General features: G+C 33.6%; 1 protein-coding gene across 3 annotated transcripts in view; it reads right to left on the bottom strand.

The window, feature by feature from the left end:
• B4GALT6 (beta-1,4-galactosyltransferase 6) overlaps positions 1–18,304 on the bottom strand; it is a 31,770-nt gene extending 13,466 nt beyond the window's left edge. The window contains exons 1-9 of one of the 3 annotated variants that reach the window (XM_029959233.1): positions 18,236–18,302; positions 17,232–17,348; positions 16,766–16,879; positions 10,758–10,882; positions 10,091–10,207; positions 9,097–9,284; positions 6,728–6,850; positions 5,619–5,720; positions 760–4,372 (exon numbers count right to left, since the gene is read on the bottom strand). In XM_029959233.1, coding sequence (XP_029815093.1) covers positions 4,225–4,372; positions 5,619–5,720; positions 6,728–6,850; positions 9,097–9,284; positions 10,091–10,207; positions 10,758–10,882; positions 16,766–16,879; positions 17,232–17,331 — 1,017 coding nt within the window. In that variant the 5' untranslated portion in view covers positions 17,332–17,348; positions 18,236–18,302 and the 3' untranslated portion in view covers positions 760–4,224. Of the gene's footprint in view, positions 1–759; positions 4,373–5,618; positions 5,721–6,727; positions 6,851–9,096; positions 9,285–10,090; positions 10,208–10,757; positions 10,883–16,765; positions 16,880–17,231; positions 17,349–18,235 lie in introns of those variants that run through there. The other 2 variants (XM_029959234.1, XM_029959235.1) reach the window with 2 other exon arrangements.
• Between the last annotated feature and the right edge of the window lie 705 nt (positions 18,305–19,009).

Genomic DNA, 19,009 nt, shown 5'->3' with positions numbered 1-19,009 from the left:
CATAATTATCAGATAAAGTCACCTCTCAATTCTGATTTTTGAGATATAGAAGCAAAAGCAGCTTAAAAGTAACAGCAAGGTGGAACAGCGTTTAAGGATTTAAACTATGCTACACATACTTAAAAGGCCTTCTTTCCTGTTTTCCAGTATATCATACCTGGTGACACTTCCAAGGAGAGTCCATAGCCAGTGTTTCAGAAAAGCATATCGATCAAACATACCTGAAGAAGTTTATTCATTTACTTCCAGAAAATTCTGAAAAATAATTTGTCTCCAGCTGAAGTACCCCCCAAAATTACTTGCATACCTCTAACCATCTGACACTTTAATAGCTGTAAGGTACAAATAAAAATAAGGATAACTGATGATTCCTGAGAAAACCAATTTCCTATTTAATGTCAGGAGAAATATGGATGAATCCTTCTATTCCCATTCTAGTAATCCATATATAAGGAAGAAACATTACGATATTCAACAGAATAGCAACTCTGTCTTGGGAAAGTATGCAAAGATATTGAGTCATTTAGCCTAACAAAATCAAAAGCTGAAAGCATATAAATACCAAAAAAAGGGAAAACACTTTGCTAGTCTAGAACTTCATCCTGTCCCAGCCCAACCTGATATATTAGACAGGTGTAATCCTTCCTTTTTCTGTTACTTTAGGGTTCTGAGCACTAGAAAAATGAGCACTTTGTCTAGAAACAAAACACAAAGATGATATGTTTTCCACAGAACCTCAGAATAAACAAACCAACACAATCTTTAGAACATTATATTTCATAAAAGACAATGATAAAAAAGTACAAACATTTTCATGAACAACAAAAATAAAAAAAAAAAAGCTATGATAGTACACAGGAAATTCCCAGCATTTGTTTCAGTGCATTTCTCATTAAGCCTATCTTATATACCTTTACAAATAAAATAATCTCAGGTACACTTCCTCTTGCTGATATGCAATGGATCCTTTCAGTTTTTTTGAAGAACTGGCTCATTAGTGACCCACTACAACACAGTCATCAGTAAACATAACAATAGAAAAATAGACTGTCAAGATCCAAAAAAGGGCATTTTGCACTTGCTTTTCAATATACTGTCTATTGCAAAATGGACTTTATGTTTTATAAGCTCTGACTTAAATTTAAAATATAGAAAATGGGCTTAAGAGTATCTTAGCATATCAACCAGATTCCAATCTTAATACTTCTCTAATGGTTTTACTTGTTAGTTTGCAAGACCTTTAGAATCTTGTAAAAGACACCCTTTTTCCTCTCCCTCCACGTTCCCTCCTTGAAGAGATGTCCTTAATTTGCACTGTCAGCAATGCAAAAGCCAATGTGATTGGCTTCTTTCTACATTTTACAAGAATCATGAAAATATCAAAAGGAATGTGCACAACTCTTAGTTCTGCATCATATTTATTTTGTTTGAAGGCACTGTCTATGTTAAAATTCACTACAGAATAGTACTGAGTTCAAGCAGGTAGTATACAAACACTATTGTGATGTAATTTAAGATGGCAACTTTTAAAACTTCCCAACAAAATGATAAAAGGTACTTAGGGAATAGTGTTGGTCAGCAATTCATAATTTAACATCCATCACTTTGGGCACCAAAATGTAAACGTTTTAAGAACTCAGCTATATGTCACAATTCATTCACGTACTGGTTTAAATCACATTTTTCTAGGACCATACATGATCAATCACTTAAAGCTGTAAAGTTACATTAGTTCAGCCACAGCAAATGTGTAATATAGTATGTATATATGTAAGTATATATACATATATATGAATTAGATTTTTTTTAAAATTGCACATAAATTTCACAGAATGCCTAACAAATGGGCACAAAAGCATGCTTCAGAAAACAGTACAGACCTATGGTACCAAAAGATGCTTCATAATCATAGGTGTGAAACTGAAGGTGAAATTGTACTGAAAACCAGAAATCACATCAAAATTACATCAAGGATTTAAAAATTTATTCGACTGTTCTTAAAGAATAGTATTAGTCTGCTATGAAATGACTAATTTTATTTTGAAGATATAATTGTTCATACACTGTATTATCTCCCCTTTCTCCATATGCTTCAAAATGTTCTATATAATCAGTTATAGAAAAATCTATTAGGAGGTGATTGAACCACTTCAGCATGCTTTTGAAGGATGTTTTCTTCACTTTATGCTTTTAGATATTTTCACTGTATTACCTCATTCCTAAAGCATATTAGATTAACTGGCAGATTTTAAGGTAATTCCAATATGGTATAAAATATCCCTTACGATTGTTCTCAACTACTTAAATTAAATAATTGTATTTCTACTAAATATTCGGGACGTCTACAACTAAGCTCATAACTTCACTGAAGAATGGCTAAGGGCAGAATTTGCTGCTGTGATGTCAAAGTAATAAAAGATGTTTAAGGCAAACTTAAAATATACAAAGCACCACACCATCTGTGGCAGCAATTCAGGAAACCAACACATAGTAATGACTTAAAGTTAGTATTCTTTGTCAACACTCTTGAAGAACACTCTATGGATAAACAATCCTTATTATATATACTGTTTCCCATTCTTCATGGGAGCAGAAGTCAGTCTTTGGTTCCTAAGGAGTTGAGTAACCTTGACAAACAAAACACTTTAGTAGATCTTGGTCAATATCTTTGCATTAACATAGAAAATAAATCACCTGGTCCTTTCCCTTAGTATCAATAAGGGATGTAAAAAAATATTAGGAAAAGATAATAATGCTTAGCAGTGGAAAAATTTTCTGTAGCATAACAATACAAGCAAAGAGAAAATAAGAAGATACATTTTTCATTTTAAGTTGAGGAGAGAGGCTCATAGTTACTCATACATATAACACCACAAAAATAGAGAAACAGACAGGACCAATCCTTAGCAGGACTGCACAACCTCAATCTCATTGACAGTCATCGACTCGAGGATACTTAGTGCATCACAGAAGCACGAAGCACCCTGCCAGAATAGGCCCTCAAATAGCTATATTGAATAATGTATTATGAGTGGAATTTTAAAAAGCACTTGGGATTGGCCTGCTTTCAGTTCCGCTTTCGGCATCATCGTCCCCATCAGCAGAACAGTGTGACCAACACCGTGGTTCTGAAAATCCCACACTGCAAGCATTAGAACTATTAGAACTATGTTTTATTATTCTCTTAAAAATCTAACTTTGATATTCTTCCAATGAAGACACATTTTTGGTTCTTCTGATTTTGGAGGAATAAAAGTGCTGTTTACTAGGATTCTTTTTTTTTGAAAAAGAACAATACCAAAATACTGTACGCATTCAGACACATTGTTTTAGGCATTAAAATCCCTGACATTGACACAAGTGGCACACTTGGAAACAGTTAGAGTTCCTTAGATCATAATATGCAACAAGCGCAAGATCTTCTGTAATACACATGCAATATGCATATAAATAGACTTTAGATGGCAGGCAGGGTATCGTACAATTTTGTTGGCAATAAATAAAATTAAAAGCTTTTTTCCTAGCAAGTTCATATATGAAATTGATTTTTCTATATAGATATGCAGGAGGCCTAGAGCTCAAAACTAGTATAACAGTTTACAGTCATAGCTGGCCAACAATTAATATTTCCTTCATTTTACATAAGGTATAACCTTTTTACAAGCATACTTACATTTTACACTTGTTCTTTCATGCTAATAAAAACATTCCTATAGAATTCAAACAAGAACACACTCAAATACATACTGAAGCATAAAATATTGAACAATTGAAAAGCAATGTACACACATTCATTTACATCACATATTTACAAAACACATTTAAAAAGAAACAAGAGCATTCATTTAAATACGAGGGGGGTGGCAGTTTAGTATAAAAAAATTCCTGGAAGAGGCTTCTGTCCTTACTTCCAGAGAAGCTACAAGTCTGTTTCCTACAGTCTATTTAGTTGAATGGTTAAGATAGAGAATATGAAGAGTGAAGGCTTGAACAGTAGTCTCATGCTGTAAACATCTGAGTGGTAGCTGCTGGCTTTTCTTTCAGAACAAAATGCATGGTACATACAATAATTTCTCATCTCAAATATGCATTATCAAATGGTCAAAGAACTCTAATTCTAAACTGCTGTTTGTTGGTTTTGTTTTGGTTTGGTTTACAGTGTCTATTAGTAGCTTCCAGTGTTAAAAGTTTATTCTGGTAAGGTAGCTTGTCATTCCACTTCCATCAATAGTCTCTAACAGGAGCAAGTTCTGGTATGAGATTAACAGTTATATTTTTATACAACCTACTGACAAGTATTTTAGGAGTATATACTAAATTGTTCAATCCATCAATATACTGACGTTCTCTGGAATACCTCAGAAGTTTATATCTGCAGAGGGAGTTGGAAGAAGAAAATATGAGAAAGATTTGCAAGAAACAATTTAATTATGTCAGACACGACACTGTGACAGTCATTTCATTTTGAAATACATCTGAAGTTCTCAAACTACCTTTCTGCCCTTTGAAATTACCAAATTACCTACCTAAGCTTTGAAAGCAAGATTTTAAAGATTTTTAATACATTTAGATTTTATGGTCACATACACAAGTCAATATTAAGACTAAATAACAAAGGAGGTATTTAATATGTATACTTTTTATGGTCCCAAACTAAGCAGATTTTTAAAGATTATTCAATTTCTTCATGTTGTTTTGTAATAAAACTCAACTGGGGAGCTCAGTGAAATATTTAGAAACCTTCACTGGTCATCATTACACATTTAAATGCCTAAATTGTTTTTCATTTCATTCTTAAGACTCCCGCATTTGCAAACATCTAAATTTGAGGTGATTAAAAAAACTGGTTCCCCTCCACCAAATTACCAATTTATACATTTTAGTTTCATATAACAGATTTACTCATGTCTACTGTACATGTCTATTTTAAAATTATGAATAAAACAGAAAAAAGATGTTCCCAGAAAGAGACACCCACTGAAAACAGAATTGAGCAGTACTTCTAATTACCTGAGAACACACATCATAAACCCTCTATTTTATGTTTCACGTTCTAATTTTTACATTCAGCTCATCTGCTGCATTCTGGTTGCTATTCCAGTCTAGGGCAGCCAGAACCTACTGGCCACCTCAAGTGTTTTGCATGTTTGTGGCAAAAGAAAGGAATCTCAAAAGGAAAATTTATGTCAACGTATGTAGGAAATGAGAAGACCCACATCTCAGAAAATAATGAAAGATGATGGAAGAAACCAATCCTTGAGGAGTTTTAAAGTCTGTTTTCATGCAGGAGTCGCTTGCCCTAGCTGTACTCTTTCCTTTTGAAAAATATCCAAATTAACCAACTGATGGAGTCCTGCCAGCACTAATGCCCAAACTATTATGAACAATAACATTCGGCATCAGAGATTAGGATGATAATATCTTCTGACACATAAAGCCAGTCTCTTGCACGGTTAAATAAGAAATATCTGAACAGCAAACATAATGTGTCTAAGAAAGTATACAGTTTAGCACCAAATAACACTGATAAGCACTGACTGCTTATTCATATGCATGGATATAAGAAAAAAATTTACATGTTTAGAGGTAGTATTTGAACATTTCTCTGTTATTCTTACCGTCCTAAAAACTGGACTTCACCTCTGTGATGATGAGGAATGGATTTGTACTTCCCTAAATCTCCCTCTGGTCTTGTTACATTGTATCCAGCATAGTGAACCCTGTAGTATAATACATTAACATTTGTAAAAACATCTTAAAACTCTTCATACAAGTTATAGCAAAAGTGAAAAATACGCATCAACTATTTTAGAGTCAAGTCTTTGCATTCAGTGACATTCTCATCCTAAAAACCTCATAACAATCCTAAACCAACAGCTAAAAAAGCTGGTAAAACAAAGCACAAAATAATAATAATAATAATAATAATAATAATAATAATAATAATAATAAATAATAATAATAATAATAATAATAATAATTATATATTAATATTATAATATATTATAATAATTATATTATATTATTACCTATAATTATATAATTATATAATAATAATAAATAATAATAATTATATTATTATTATTATTTCATATTTGGTATTTCCTGCTTGTTCTTAAAGCTCAACAGCATAAAAACATTAAAACTGCAAGAAAAAAAGAATAAAAACAAATCTGTCCTTTAAAAGATACCTCTTTATATATAAACTCATGCAGACACTTCATTTCAACAGATCAATTTGAACATTTTAAATATATTTACTGGGAGCAGTTCGCTGTCCATGAGCATTGCTGTCCATTGTCCAGTCTGGGACTATCAATATATTCACAAATTAACCTCTCTCTCAAACACTGCTCCTAAGATAGGAAACTCATCTACATGTCTCTGGGACAGTATTCCATAATGCTAGCAGCAAGGAAGATGTAAATTAAAGGTAACACACAGAAGACTAGAAGGAATGGGATTAAATATGCTTAGTATTGTTAACTGTTACAAGACCTATCTCTTAAAAACCTGCTAACTGTCCCCAGGTCAAGAAAAAGAACATCATACTTATGCCTTCAAATGGTATAGTCTGATATTTCTGAAGTAAACTCTTTAGAATTAGAATTTACTCATTTAAAACAAATTACAAAAAGGTAGCAAGTGACAGAAAAAAAGCACCTAATTGGTCTCGAAGGGTGGATACTACAGAACAGCGAGAAAGATCTAAGCGTTGAACACTCACCTGTTCCAAAGATCATCATCCTCTCCACCCCACCCCCAAAAGGCATTTGGAAAACCATTGATCTTCTTGAATTGTTCCACTGTCAGGCCACTTACACCACCGAAGAACTCATTGTATGGAAGGCTGAAAACAAAAGACAAACTCTATATTATTAGCTGAACTTTGATAGGTAGCCCTGTCTTTGAACAATACCTTTCCAAAAAACAAGAACTCCAAACTAAGGACATGAACAGATGCTGCATGTATTCACTATGGGACACTAGTTGCTGGAAATTGCTGGCATTAAGTAACATACACCAAGATGAACAAAAGGTTTGCAATAAAGTCTGATTTGCATAAAAGGTGCTCTTACACTTTAGTATCATCAGATGAAACAAAAATCTATCCGTATTTCAGATGGTTGATTTAGACTCATAGCTGAAGTGTTAAGTGAAGTCCTGAAACTATTTGCATTTTGACACTATTCAACTCAAACCGCACCTCTTTAATCAACTGAAAAATTACACATCAGTAACGCATCAATTAAATAATTTTAATTCATCACTATATTCTACAGAACTGTTAAAACTTGAAACAGTTTAACAGTACATATTCAACTACAGTGAATGACATACTTATTTAAAAACATTTTCCAGATTTTAGAAGATAAACTTTTAAATCAAAGGGATCTGCAGGCTTTTCTGTAAGCAACAGTAACTGCTAGCACATACTATTAAGTAATAAGCAGTTGGGCAACATGAACAGCCACTGTACCTATTAACATACTAAGCCCCAGTCAATGTGATTTCCAGTCCTCAAAACACTTTGTCAATCTAAAAAAAAAATAGAATATTTAAGTATCTATATTTACTACCATCAATATTGACTTGCATCCTTAACCCAGAAGCTGTTACAGTAAAGTGTGTTCCTCTTTCACAAGCAGCACGCCGCTTCATAAAATAAAAGTCTCTCAGGAGATGCTTCCAAATCTGGAACCTTCAAGGAGTTAAGACTATCTACAAAAAGATTTACCATTGCTCAGGACACAATTGCCACACTGAAGGACAAATAACTCCAGAATGCAAGGGGGAAAAAAAAGAAATAGAGTCATGTAACTTCTGATCTCTCTGGTAACACAGGATTGAACCAAATCTTAATAGCTTTTGGGGAAGGTTGCTATTATAATCTCTTTCAACATTTAACTGAAATAACAGTTGTTCTAACCCACTCCTCAGAAAAAAACCCCTACACATACCTCCAAAACAACCAATAAAAAAGCACCATCAACCCAAAACCAGAACCAACTGGAGTATGACAGTTAATGGCACTGTTTGAGGTTTTTATTCATATGTATGTATGTGTGTGCAGTACACATGCACTTTTTTTGTATATATACATAAACATATTTATGTTTGTATTTTATAAATCTGGATTTATTTATACATTTATCAATTTTGTAAATACCTATTTAGACATTTTATAAATGTATATATAAATATATAAGGTGTTTTGTAAACACATATAAAGATAGATGACATCTCTTCTATATTTATATATGTTAATTTATATATTTTTAAATACATATGAAATCTTTAAACATTTGACTGCTGATTGGCTGACAGCCTCAAGTCCACAGACAGAGCCGTGGTTTCAATGCACTTGTTTTCATCTGTTAGTTGACCAGGTTGTCAACTCGATTAACTTCACCAATAAAGTTCAGGATAGCAAAAACATGCATGTAGCAAGCAATAAGCTACAGTTTTATGTGAAGTGATTCAAAGAATGTCATGAGATAGCAAAGTGTTAAAAAGCAAGTGACACATCATTAATGTAAAATGGTAGAAGGAAAGGAAGTAACAAAACTGCAGGTCCCATTACATTCATCGAATGTCAATAGAGACAGAATACAATAAACATAATGGTCTAGCAGTAAGAAAATCTCCTGCTTAAAAAGCAGTACGAAGCAGAAATAAATACCAGTTATGAGAAAATTAAGAAAGACCTTTTTCCTGTGGTATTTTGATGCAGATTATCTGCTTGTCTTTTGTAACAGCCAGTACAAGGGCTTATATAGCCAGAAAAGATTTCTAGTAAGTTAGGTAAGCTTTTCCCCCTTGACACACAAATCTTTTCTTTTTTTTCAAGATCAACCTCACTGCAAAAAGTTCAACACCAGAAATTATAAATAATGCCTTCTAATTAGTAATATATCAAATGTAGACATTAAACTTAAATCTTCCTTTTAATAACTAAATATTAATTTCTGTAAATAGCATGGTAGGAGGATGTTTTATTGTTTTCTCCTCCTGCACTTATTGTCCCAAAATTCATACCTGTCTTAAAAATATTTCTGTGCATTTAAGAAACAGCATGAATAAAGCGTTACATACATGTACATGTATTTGTCCAGCTTTGCTGCAAAATGGCGTGGCATTTCTCCACATCCATAATAATTTCTGTCATTTTCAGGTAAGTGATCCACGTCATGAAATATTATGCAGTCCCAGACAGCATCCTTCATAGCCTCTTTGAAGCCAACATTAAAGAGCATTGCACGGTTAAAAGGTTGTGTACCTGTCTTCAAACAGAAAACAAAGGAGATATTGTAAAAATCGAGAAGGGACAAAATTTCAATACTGTGAGAAACACATATTCTAACCAACCCCCCTCCCCCAGCACACACACACACAGAAGTATTGACAAAGATGCCTCTTTTGACCAGCTGGTAATGCTGGGTTTGATGCACCCCAGAATGGGGTTTGCCCTCCTGGCACACACTGCTGGCTCATGTTGAACCTCCTGCCAAACAGCATCCCCCTACGTCTCTAAGCAGGGCTGCTCTCCAGTCACTCCTCTCCCAGTTTACACTTGTGCCTGGCTTTACTTTGTCCTAGGTGCAGAATCCAGCATTTTGCCTTTTTAAATTTCATCCCATTAATCACTGACCAATGCTCCAATTTATCTAGATCCCTCTGCATCCCATCCCTCAAAAGTCAACAGTACCTCTCAGTTTCATATCATCACCAAACTTGCTAATGGTGCGCTCAGCTCCTGCATCCACTGAACAGAACTGACCCTAGAACTGAGCCCTGAGGAACACTGCTAGCGACCTATTTTTTTTCCCCTTGAAAACTTCCAATGACAACACATTCTAAGAGGCCATGTTACCCCTATAAAATATCAGCCCATATTTGAAGAAAAGCACGATATATCTGGCCACTGCTTAAACTGGGGAATGGAGATGAACTTTCCTTTTTCATTTAAAGGAGTAGAACAGTTGAGTAACAATTTCTAAATTCGAGATTCATCCAACTCTTGGTAAGAATATCATATCCCTTTCAGTAAGGGATCTTGAGAAGTCACTTTTCAAGTAAATGCTGTTACCTGTTCAACAACATAGAAGGCAAATTCCAGACGTTGTTTCTGCAACATAGGTATCAGATGACGGAAAAAAATTGGAAGATGCTCATGGCGATTCCGAAAAGGAATAAGGATTGCCACCTTAAAAAATTACATATATATATATATATATATAAAGCTATTATATCAGCATTTTAAAATTTTAATATTTCAATACAGATCAAGTTTCCCGTGGCTTACATAGGCTTTTCAACTTTCACATTTAAATTGGTTGGGTGTTTTACACTTTGGTTTCTGCTAGGAAAGCGTGTTGGAAATTTGCTCAAACAATTAAGAAAAAAATCTGAATAAAGTATAAATAAGATTTTCCTTTTATGTTACCTTTCTTCTAGTTATACTTCAAGCAACAGACACAGGACAGGTTTGCCTCCATATGATGAAATGTTTAGTAACCACAGTTAATGAGCCTTTAAAAGTCCCTGATAATTCATTTCAAATTTTTCCCAGAGTTATAGTTTCTTCTAGAGCACAGATGGCATAATACTTATACTATAACATAGTATATAATTTATTTATTTATATACATAAATAAATAAATATATGTCAGCAAAAGACTAAGTGCTTGCAATGGTAAACTGTTCTCATGTACCAAGAAGAAAAAATAAGACAAAACCAAAAATCAGCATCTCACCTTCCACCGTGGTTTACAGTCTTTTGGTTTCCAGTGCCCCCCTGGTTCAATGTCTAAATCTTTTGAAAAGAGTTGTTGAATTTCATCAAAACTAATTTCACTCATATTGACATCAATAAGGCCTCCTAAAGAGAGGACAAAAACCCTATTATTTATTCATTTCAATTAAGACAACTGATGTAACACTACATGTTACACCATAGACAAATGGCATCTAAAATTTGTAGTTACACTGCCTATGTATTACACTGGAGGACGATTTATACTGTCCTCCTAATATTCGATTTTTACAGAATGAATTTCAGTGTTTCCCAGTAAAAACAGTCCTTCCATAAGACTATAAACAAAATACTCTTATCAGAGGACACAGAACAAGCAAAGTAATTTGAATTCTGTACCTATTACAGAAAATTAGGGTCACCTTTCATTTCAAGTACCACTCTGAACAATTCTACATTATCTGCACTACCGAACCTTTACTCAAATTCTGTGTGCCTTCCTACTGCACTTCCACATTAAAAGAAAATGCATCATCACTACACTAAACAAACTTCCTCAATTTAAATTCTAGATGATTATGCACATTTCATGTATAATCTTCATCCACTAACTCACCACTGTCTTCATCAAACCAATTCATAGCAGCTGACTAGATTTGAAAATTACCACCACTAGAACTAGTGAGTCCAATGAGAAAAGCATTCACAAAAGGCTATTGATGAGAGTGGAATTCAGTAAGTTATTGAATAAAGACCACAATATGGTTTTTAAAAAATCAGGTTAGTCCTTATTATGAGAAAATACGAACACTTAGTTACTTGATAGCTAAAAGTTGTCAATCATTAGCTTATGTATGTGCAAAAATTTCAAAACCGGAAATAATGACTTACAGTAAATACCCTCAAAAGCAGTAGAAGGAATCAAGAAAATAGATTGGGGAGAAGAGTAGTGTAACACTCATTAACCAGAAACTCAAGTTGTTCTTCAGCAACTACTATGCTCTAGATCATCAAACAAAAATCTTGCAATAACTATCTGACAAAACACTATAAAATATCCTACTTATTTTTGTCTAAAAATTTAAATATTTTGGTGAGGGTTGGTGTTTCAAAGTCAGTCAAAGAAATCACTCCCATTTTCTCCCGTGCCCATACCAAAAAGATCCTATTTGTGTCAAAAGATTGCTTCGTGTCACTGAATTGACTAGCTATCTAAATCTTATTGAAAAATGGAAATTTTAGGAACATACTAGGAATAACTATGGTTTTCAGAAGAAGGCAGAAGATACTGCAAGAGCCATTTTAGTTTTGGATATGATTAAATATAGTACTTCTTGTAAATGAAGAAGGTAACTTTTTAAAGTAAAATTATAGGGGGGAAAGTATCAAGAACAGTATAAAATGGAAATCTTTCAAGTGCAGATTTAAAGAAACCCACATTTATATAATTATTTTAGAAGAAAATGTTAACCTGGCACTCACTATAGAAACCTGTATAAATATATAACAGAACAAGCTAATCCTACAGAGATTTACATAAAAATTTGAAAAGAATTAAAAATAATCATAAAAGAAAAAGCTTGGATGACCATTTTTGTTGTGTCTGAAACACTTCAATAACCTGAAAAAGAAATCTTACAAAATGTAGAATCAAGGTCAATCAATGAAGTAAATGAAAAAAATAAAAATCACTAAATCAATTTCAACTACCAAGAGATAGAGAAGCAAAAAGAGCCTTTCAGTTTATGTACAGAATCTAATAGGAAAAGAAAGATAAACAAAAGTCAATTACTACACCAGAAAAGGAAGACAATGACATACAATATGATGTGACTCAGATGGCTTAGTCTCCTGAGAAAAGTTTAGATGTGATCTAGCTGCTTACAGAGTTTAAATTTAAAATTAAAAAAAAAATCAAATGGTAAAACAGTATTTAGATAAGGGAGGTGCTTCTAACTTCATGCAACATGAAGGAATTCCTTTTAGACTGTTTAAAAAGGAGCTATAGTAAAACCTGAAGTATTTGTACTAACTATCAAAAGTACACAGAAGGTGGGTGAATAGAATTCAGCACTTTTTCCCTGTCATTGGTGGAGGCAGGAGAAGGCACCTCTGTAAGTATCTGGGCTTAGTATTCACTACTTCCATTAGTGTCTAGCAAGCTGCAATAAGACATATTTATACAACCCACAAAAAAAGAAAGCTGAGGAAGCAAAAAGCATTTTGAAGAAGAGAATCAGAAAGCAAAATGATTTCAACAAATCAGATACATACAGAAATCAATAGAGTGAAATTAATTAAAAAAAAAAGTATGGATTGTTACTGAAAGAGAAATGAAGCATACAGAGACAAAACAGGAAATACCTGGCTATGCTGCAGTATCTAGAAAGATATTTTTACAGTTTATAATGCATTTCCTATTAATATGAGCTAATGCAATAAAATGCAATTGCACAAAAATAGCAAATCTCACCCTGGAATATGTTAACTGCTGTTACATGAAAGACAGAGAAGGTAATTACTACTCTCTTTTGTAACTAGGGTTTTACCCAGTTACAATGCTTTAAAAAGAAATCAAATTAGAAATAGTCTACAGTACAAAAAAATCAAGATGACAAGAGCTTTAGAAACTATGTAGTCTAGAAAGGTTTCAATTATCAGTTTATCTACAAAGGAAGACATCTTGTACTGCTTCTATCTTGAAGTAGAGGTGTCTTGCTTATGAATTACAACAGCAGTGCTCAACCAGTGGGTTATAACCTGAAAGACTGAGTCACACACAAAATGCAATAGTTGTTCCTATTTTAAGAGCATATGTACTTGGGACATAACATGATTTTACCATACTCCTTTCATGATACAAATTTGGCAAGTTGATGTAAAGAAGAGAAGTTGACTTCTATAATAATCTTAGACTATTAAGCATGTCAAAATATACATGATCCAAGAATCCTTCTTCCCTGGCTATCTCAGGACTACCTACAACATTTCATTGCATTAAATGGTCTTCAGAGAAGTTTGAGTTAGATTATAATTAAACATAGAGATGATGATTAAAAAGGTATACATGAAAACCAACGGGTGAAACATATATCCCTTTGTTGAACAGCAACTTATCCAGTGAATTATTTTCTATTAAAATTATTATTTCTCTATTAAATTAAACATGAAAGAATAAGTACAAAGCAATTACTGACAAAAAAAAAAAAAAAAAGAAAAGATGGTAAAGGGAGAGCAGCAACAAGGAGACCTATAGAGAAATTCTAGTAGAATTACATATGGCAAACATGGCTGATAGCAACAATGGCAGAGCACAATGCTTCCCTACTCTGACAATTCTGAACACCTGGCAGTTTAAAACAAACTGCATCAAAGATTTAAGATAACACACCGTAAGTAAGCTGAGCTATAAGGCACCTAAGTACCTTCTGACTTGCCTCATTCCTCCACTCTTGGACAACAGACTAACACACAAGTAGAACCGGTAGTTTTGAACTAATCTCATAGAATTCCAACTGCTTAATCCCTTGAAAGTGCCATTAAAAATACTAACTTATATGCATTTGTCAATTATTTGTTTATATGTAAAATATTATATAAAAATGTGATATTGAAAATCAAACCCCACGTCTGGAGGGAAACAGGCTGAAATAAGGATATTATCACACCGTGGGGCTAATTACTATGTGGCTTAAGACAGTTTTCTATATGATTTTGTTTCATAAGAAACAGTAACTGATCTATACTTTTGGCTCCATGTCTGTATATTTAAAATGTTAAGAGACAAAGTTTAGAATCTGGTAGTATTGAAAAGACACACAGACAACATACACTGTTTCTGTATTCTTCAACAGATAAACTTCTCAGTCAAGATAAAAAAAAATTATCATGGAATCTAGATTATCCTAATAAAATCCACTATTTTTCTTTGAAGAAAAATAAGTCAATTCCTTTTGGCTGTCAGCAACATTGTTGGTATGATATGGATCTGACCTGCTATATTAAATACTTAATTACTTGTTCATGCTGAATGACAACCCACAGATTAGGTCAGCTGTTAGTCTAAGAGTTTAGAATTCTGGAATGCATCACAAATAGCTTCAGAAACTATTTGAAATTTTCTCTCTTACAGATCAGTAGTTTAATTATTTGATTTTAGATACTGCAAGTAAAATAAACACATTAGTGTAACAGATACTGCTGGTTACTAACAAACTCACTTCTAGTAACACATTTACACTTATTTACAGAGAGTTGTTGATTCTTCTTCTCTAGCTGGTACATTCTGACACCAAATGAGACAGTTCTATTTAAGTAATTATCTTAGAGAGATTTATTAATGCTACCATTAGTTCTTCACTCAAAAATACTGTCTGTCTACAAAACATTTACCAGAACTGAAGTAATTCAATGGATTACTGACTCAAGTTCTGATTTCTTCCAAATGCAGAGGCCAAAAAAAAGTATTTAATTGTCCTTTGCTTCCTACAGCAACTCCGATAATCTAACAACAGTTCCTAACAGAGAAAGAAACTGAAAACTCAGTAGTGGTTTCTATGGAGGAAGTTTGTTTCAGTCAAAGGACTGCAATTTTATTGAGGTCAAATATCAGAACAATTTATAATAGCAAACTATCAATGGTGAAGGTCAATGTAAAGCAGTCAGCACCTGAACTGATTTGCCTCTTTCTTTTTAGTGTTTTAAGGAGGTCAGTATTTAACAGCTGTTAGGTACCTACCTAACCCTTCCTGGTTTTTAAGGATTGCTTTCTCTACAAGCTGGAGGAGAGCAAACAATGTCCATAATTTTGTCTGAACCTGAACAATGGCAAGTTTGCAGGAAAGGGGAATTCACATGATAGCTTACAGTTTTTAACAAGAACTTTTAAGAATATTCCCAAACAAAGGTATACAAAGCTATACTTTTTTTATAGCAAAGGAAGGACTCCTCTCTCTGAGCAGCAGAAGAAACAACCTGGATGAACTTACAGTAATCCTCACTCCCTGTCTCCCTGTGCTGCTGGGGGAGAGGAGGTAGAACCTGAGAAGGAGGGAGGGGTGGAAAAGGTGTTTTTAAGATTTATTTCACTTCTCATTATCCCGCTCTGATTTTGTTAGTAATAAATTTAATTAATATCCCTATTTCAAGTCTGTTTTGCCCATGACAGTAATCAGTCAGTGATCTCCCCGTCCTTATCTCAACTCATCAATCCTTAGTTATAGTTCCTCTTTTCTGTCCAATTGGAGAGGGGAGAGATAAAGTGGCTGTGGTGGGTACCTGGCATCAAGCTAGGGTCAACCCACTAAACCTATTTAATAGCTTGGGATCTTAAACATCTGCATTTGAAAGTCTTATTTTAAAATTTCCTGAGGATCACAACTTTTCATTTGTTTTGTAAGTACTAATCCCTCATGGCAGGGCTTTGGCATTTTCTTACCTCTATCAATTCTCACTTCACTACACCATCCTGTTCAGTTTCCTACATATTGGTCTAATTGTGATTACCTGATAAAGGTTTGAGAATTGGTTTCTGACTCAGGAATCTTTCTATTAGGAATACCATTTCAAAAAAGCAAATTTTTAACTATTCCTCAATATATGCAACTGTGAATAAGTACTTAATATGAAGTTCAAGTATTCTTACATATTAATAAAAACATTTATTTTTTAATTTGTAGAAACTAAAATTATTTATAAATAAAATTTAAAACACATTAGCTGTCACACTAGGCACATGATGTGACTCTTGAGGATGGTCCTGTGCAGGGCTGAGTTGGACCAATGATCTTTGTGGGTCCCTTCCAACTTGGGATACTCTGTGATTCTATGATTAGTAAAGAGGTCAAAAGTAACACATTAGTGACAGGCAAACTTCTGATAAGCATCATTGTCCATTATCAGATGCATTTTATTCATCCTTGCAATTACGTTTTCTATTAAAATAACTGTATTTTGTATAAAGTACAATTCAATTTACCAGATAAACACCAAGGTCAGTTTAAAACTTACTCATATAAGGCAGCTTCTCCGGACAAGCCTGGTAAGGAGAGTAGGTGAAGTTCTCTGGAAGATACATTGTTGTTTGAGCAACGCAGTCACTAGAATTGTTTCCTTCAGGATAATCTTTAAAAGGAAGAGTTGATTTTTGTAAAAAAATTCAGTTATCCACTGAATTTGTAACACCATCATGCAGCTGAGAGCATTAACTTTGTAAGCAGTAAATTCATAGCAGCATGATTAAAAAAGCATTTTACTGCACTAAAGGAAGAATAACTAAATGATAGTATCTTTGTTACAGCTGTGACAAGTATTTCTTTCAAAATTACACTGATAAAGAGTAACTATTTGACCTTTACTCCAGTTACAGAGAAGTAGGACTTAGATCCAAATTTTCCTAATCAAGCTATGTCATTACTGTTTGGCATTTTTTTAAAAAGTTCATTTAAAAATGAAATTAAATAAGAAATATTCTTACCTGTTCCATTCAGTGTAGTATTTTTGTTAGTGTACAATCTGATCATGTGTCCTATTGTTTTTACATTTTCTCTCAACATTATACCACGAGCTTGCACCATAAAGAGATACGTGTTTGCTGATAAAAAAAAAAGCAATTTTGAATTTGAATTAAAAGAAAGTATTTCCAAATTATTATAACATACATTTATAATGTGTTCAACATTGGTTACTATGCCTGAACACATGGTTAGTGAACATTAATTCTTCAACATGAAGGTCCACAGAGTGAAACCTAACAGCAACAACACACAAGAATAAAATGGATTCATAACCACATTTCCGTATAAAGCCCAAAACTATAAAATGTCAATAGACACTTGATATGACACTTTCATTTCTTTTTAACTTACAAAAAACAACTGAGAAGGACAAGAAACAATTTAATTTACCAATAAAAAAGTTTTCATATGTAGATACATCCCTCATATATACATCTTCACATCTATCATTGAAATACAGGACCAAAAAAAAGTCTAGATAATCTTTTAGTCCAATATAATGGTCCCCCTTTTTAGTCATTAGTTAACACAACTTTCAGCCAAAATGTGCTGCTATTCATTCACCCCCAACAGCTGTTCTGTTATACAACTGCTACAAATCACTGCCAATCTCAAAGTATTAATGTTTGGTAATTATACATGAAATATTTATTATTGACATCAAGGGTGAGTAAATCAACATTCTGAGTAATTAAATGACTCACTACCAACAACAGCATGAAATATTCTTCTGTGTCAGCCACGCACCCAAAGCCCCAAATCTGATCTCAAGACATTTCCTTGTCTTAAACAGAAAGAAGTAAGGTAGAAATGAAGCTGCATTTATAACTGAGCAAGCAAATGTCTATCCAGGACTCACAGAGCTCAGAAACTATTGCAAAGGGAGGGACAAATTTCCTTTACGGAACAGTTTTTACGCTGGGTAGCAAAGAGGGTCAAAGGGATCATCTGTCACTTCACTTACGTTAAGCTCTCAGTTGTCTGAGGGATACTTGGCTTGCTGTAATTAGTAATCACCCTAACAAAACAGAAAAAAAGTGCTCAGAGTCTTTGGAGGAAAGAACTAAACATACCAGAGGGGAAAAAAAAAAGTTAGAATATTATCTCAGGAACTCCACTTCATCAGATGACTCAGCACCAGTGGCATGAGAGATCAACTGATAACTTCTTACAGCCCAACACAGAAACCAGAGCTCTAGAGTACTGCATATAAAGGACTCTGACATTTCCAGAGGAAAATATATTGATTAATTCCACCACAGTAGCAAACAATCCTACTGACACCTAAAGAGATACAAACACCAACATAATCTGTCAAGGAATATTATTTGCAAGCCCTACAATAATAGGGTTTTTTTTAAAGAATTGAGGGGGGGTTCTCACTTTCAAAAACTCCTTATCAAAACAAGGAATATTAGTGGCTCTGAATAGCCCAGGTGCTATGCATGGCATGTAATTCCATCAAACCCGTTGCCAGCATGACTACCTGTTTTGGTTAACAAGAGTTTACATGTGTATAAAAGTTATTCAGCTGCTAGGATCCTGAAGTTGTCTCAACACTTCCTGGCCACTAAAACAGAAACAAAAGAAAACAAGAAAACTACAACCTTAGCCTGATGAGGCTAAGTGGATTTTTGCCATTCAAATAGGACAAAAATTTCCTAATTACCAAAGAATTATTTTCTTCAAATTTTAACACATTTCAAATTGGTATCATCCCCCTTCTTTTCCCCATGTA

The sequence above is a fragment of the Manacus vitellinus genome, unplaced genomic scaffold (genome assembly GCF_001715985.3).
Source record: "Manacus vitellinus isolate BGI_N305 unplaced genomic scaffold, ASM171598v3 scaffold_1_pilon, whole genome shotgun sequence".
Lineage (NCBI taxonomy): Eukaryota > Metazoa > Chordata > Aves > Passeriformes > Pipridae > Manacus > Manacus vitellinus.
The sequence above is the reverse complement of the archived record's forward strand: the minus strand, read 5'-3'. Positions and strand labels throughout refer to the sequence as shown.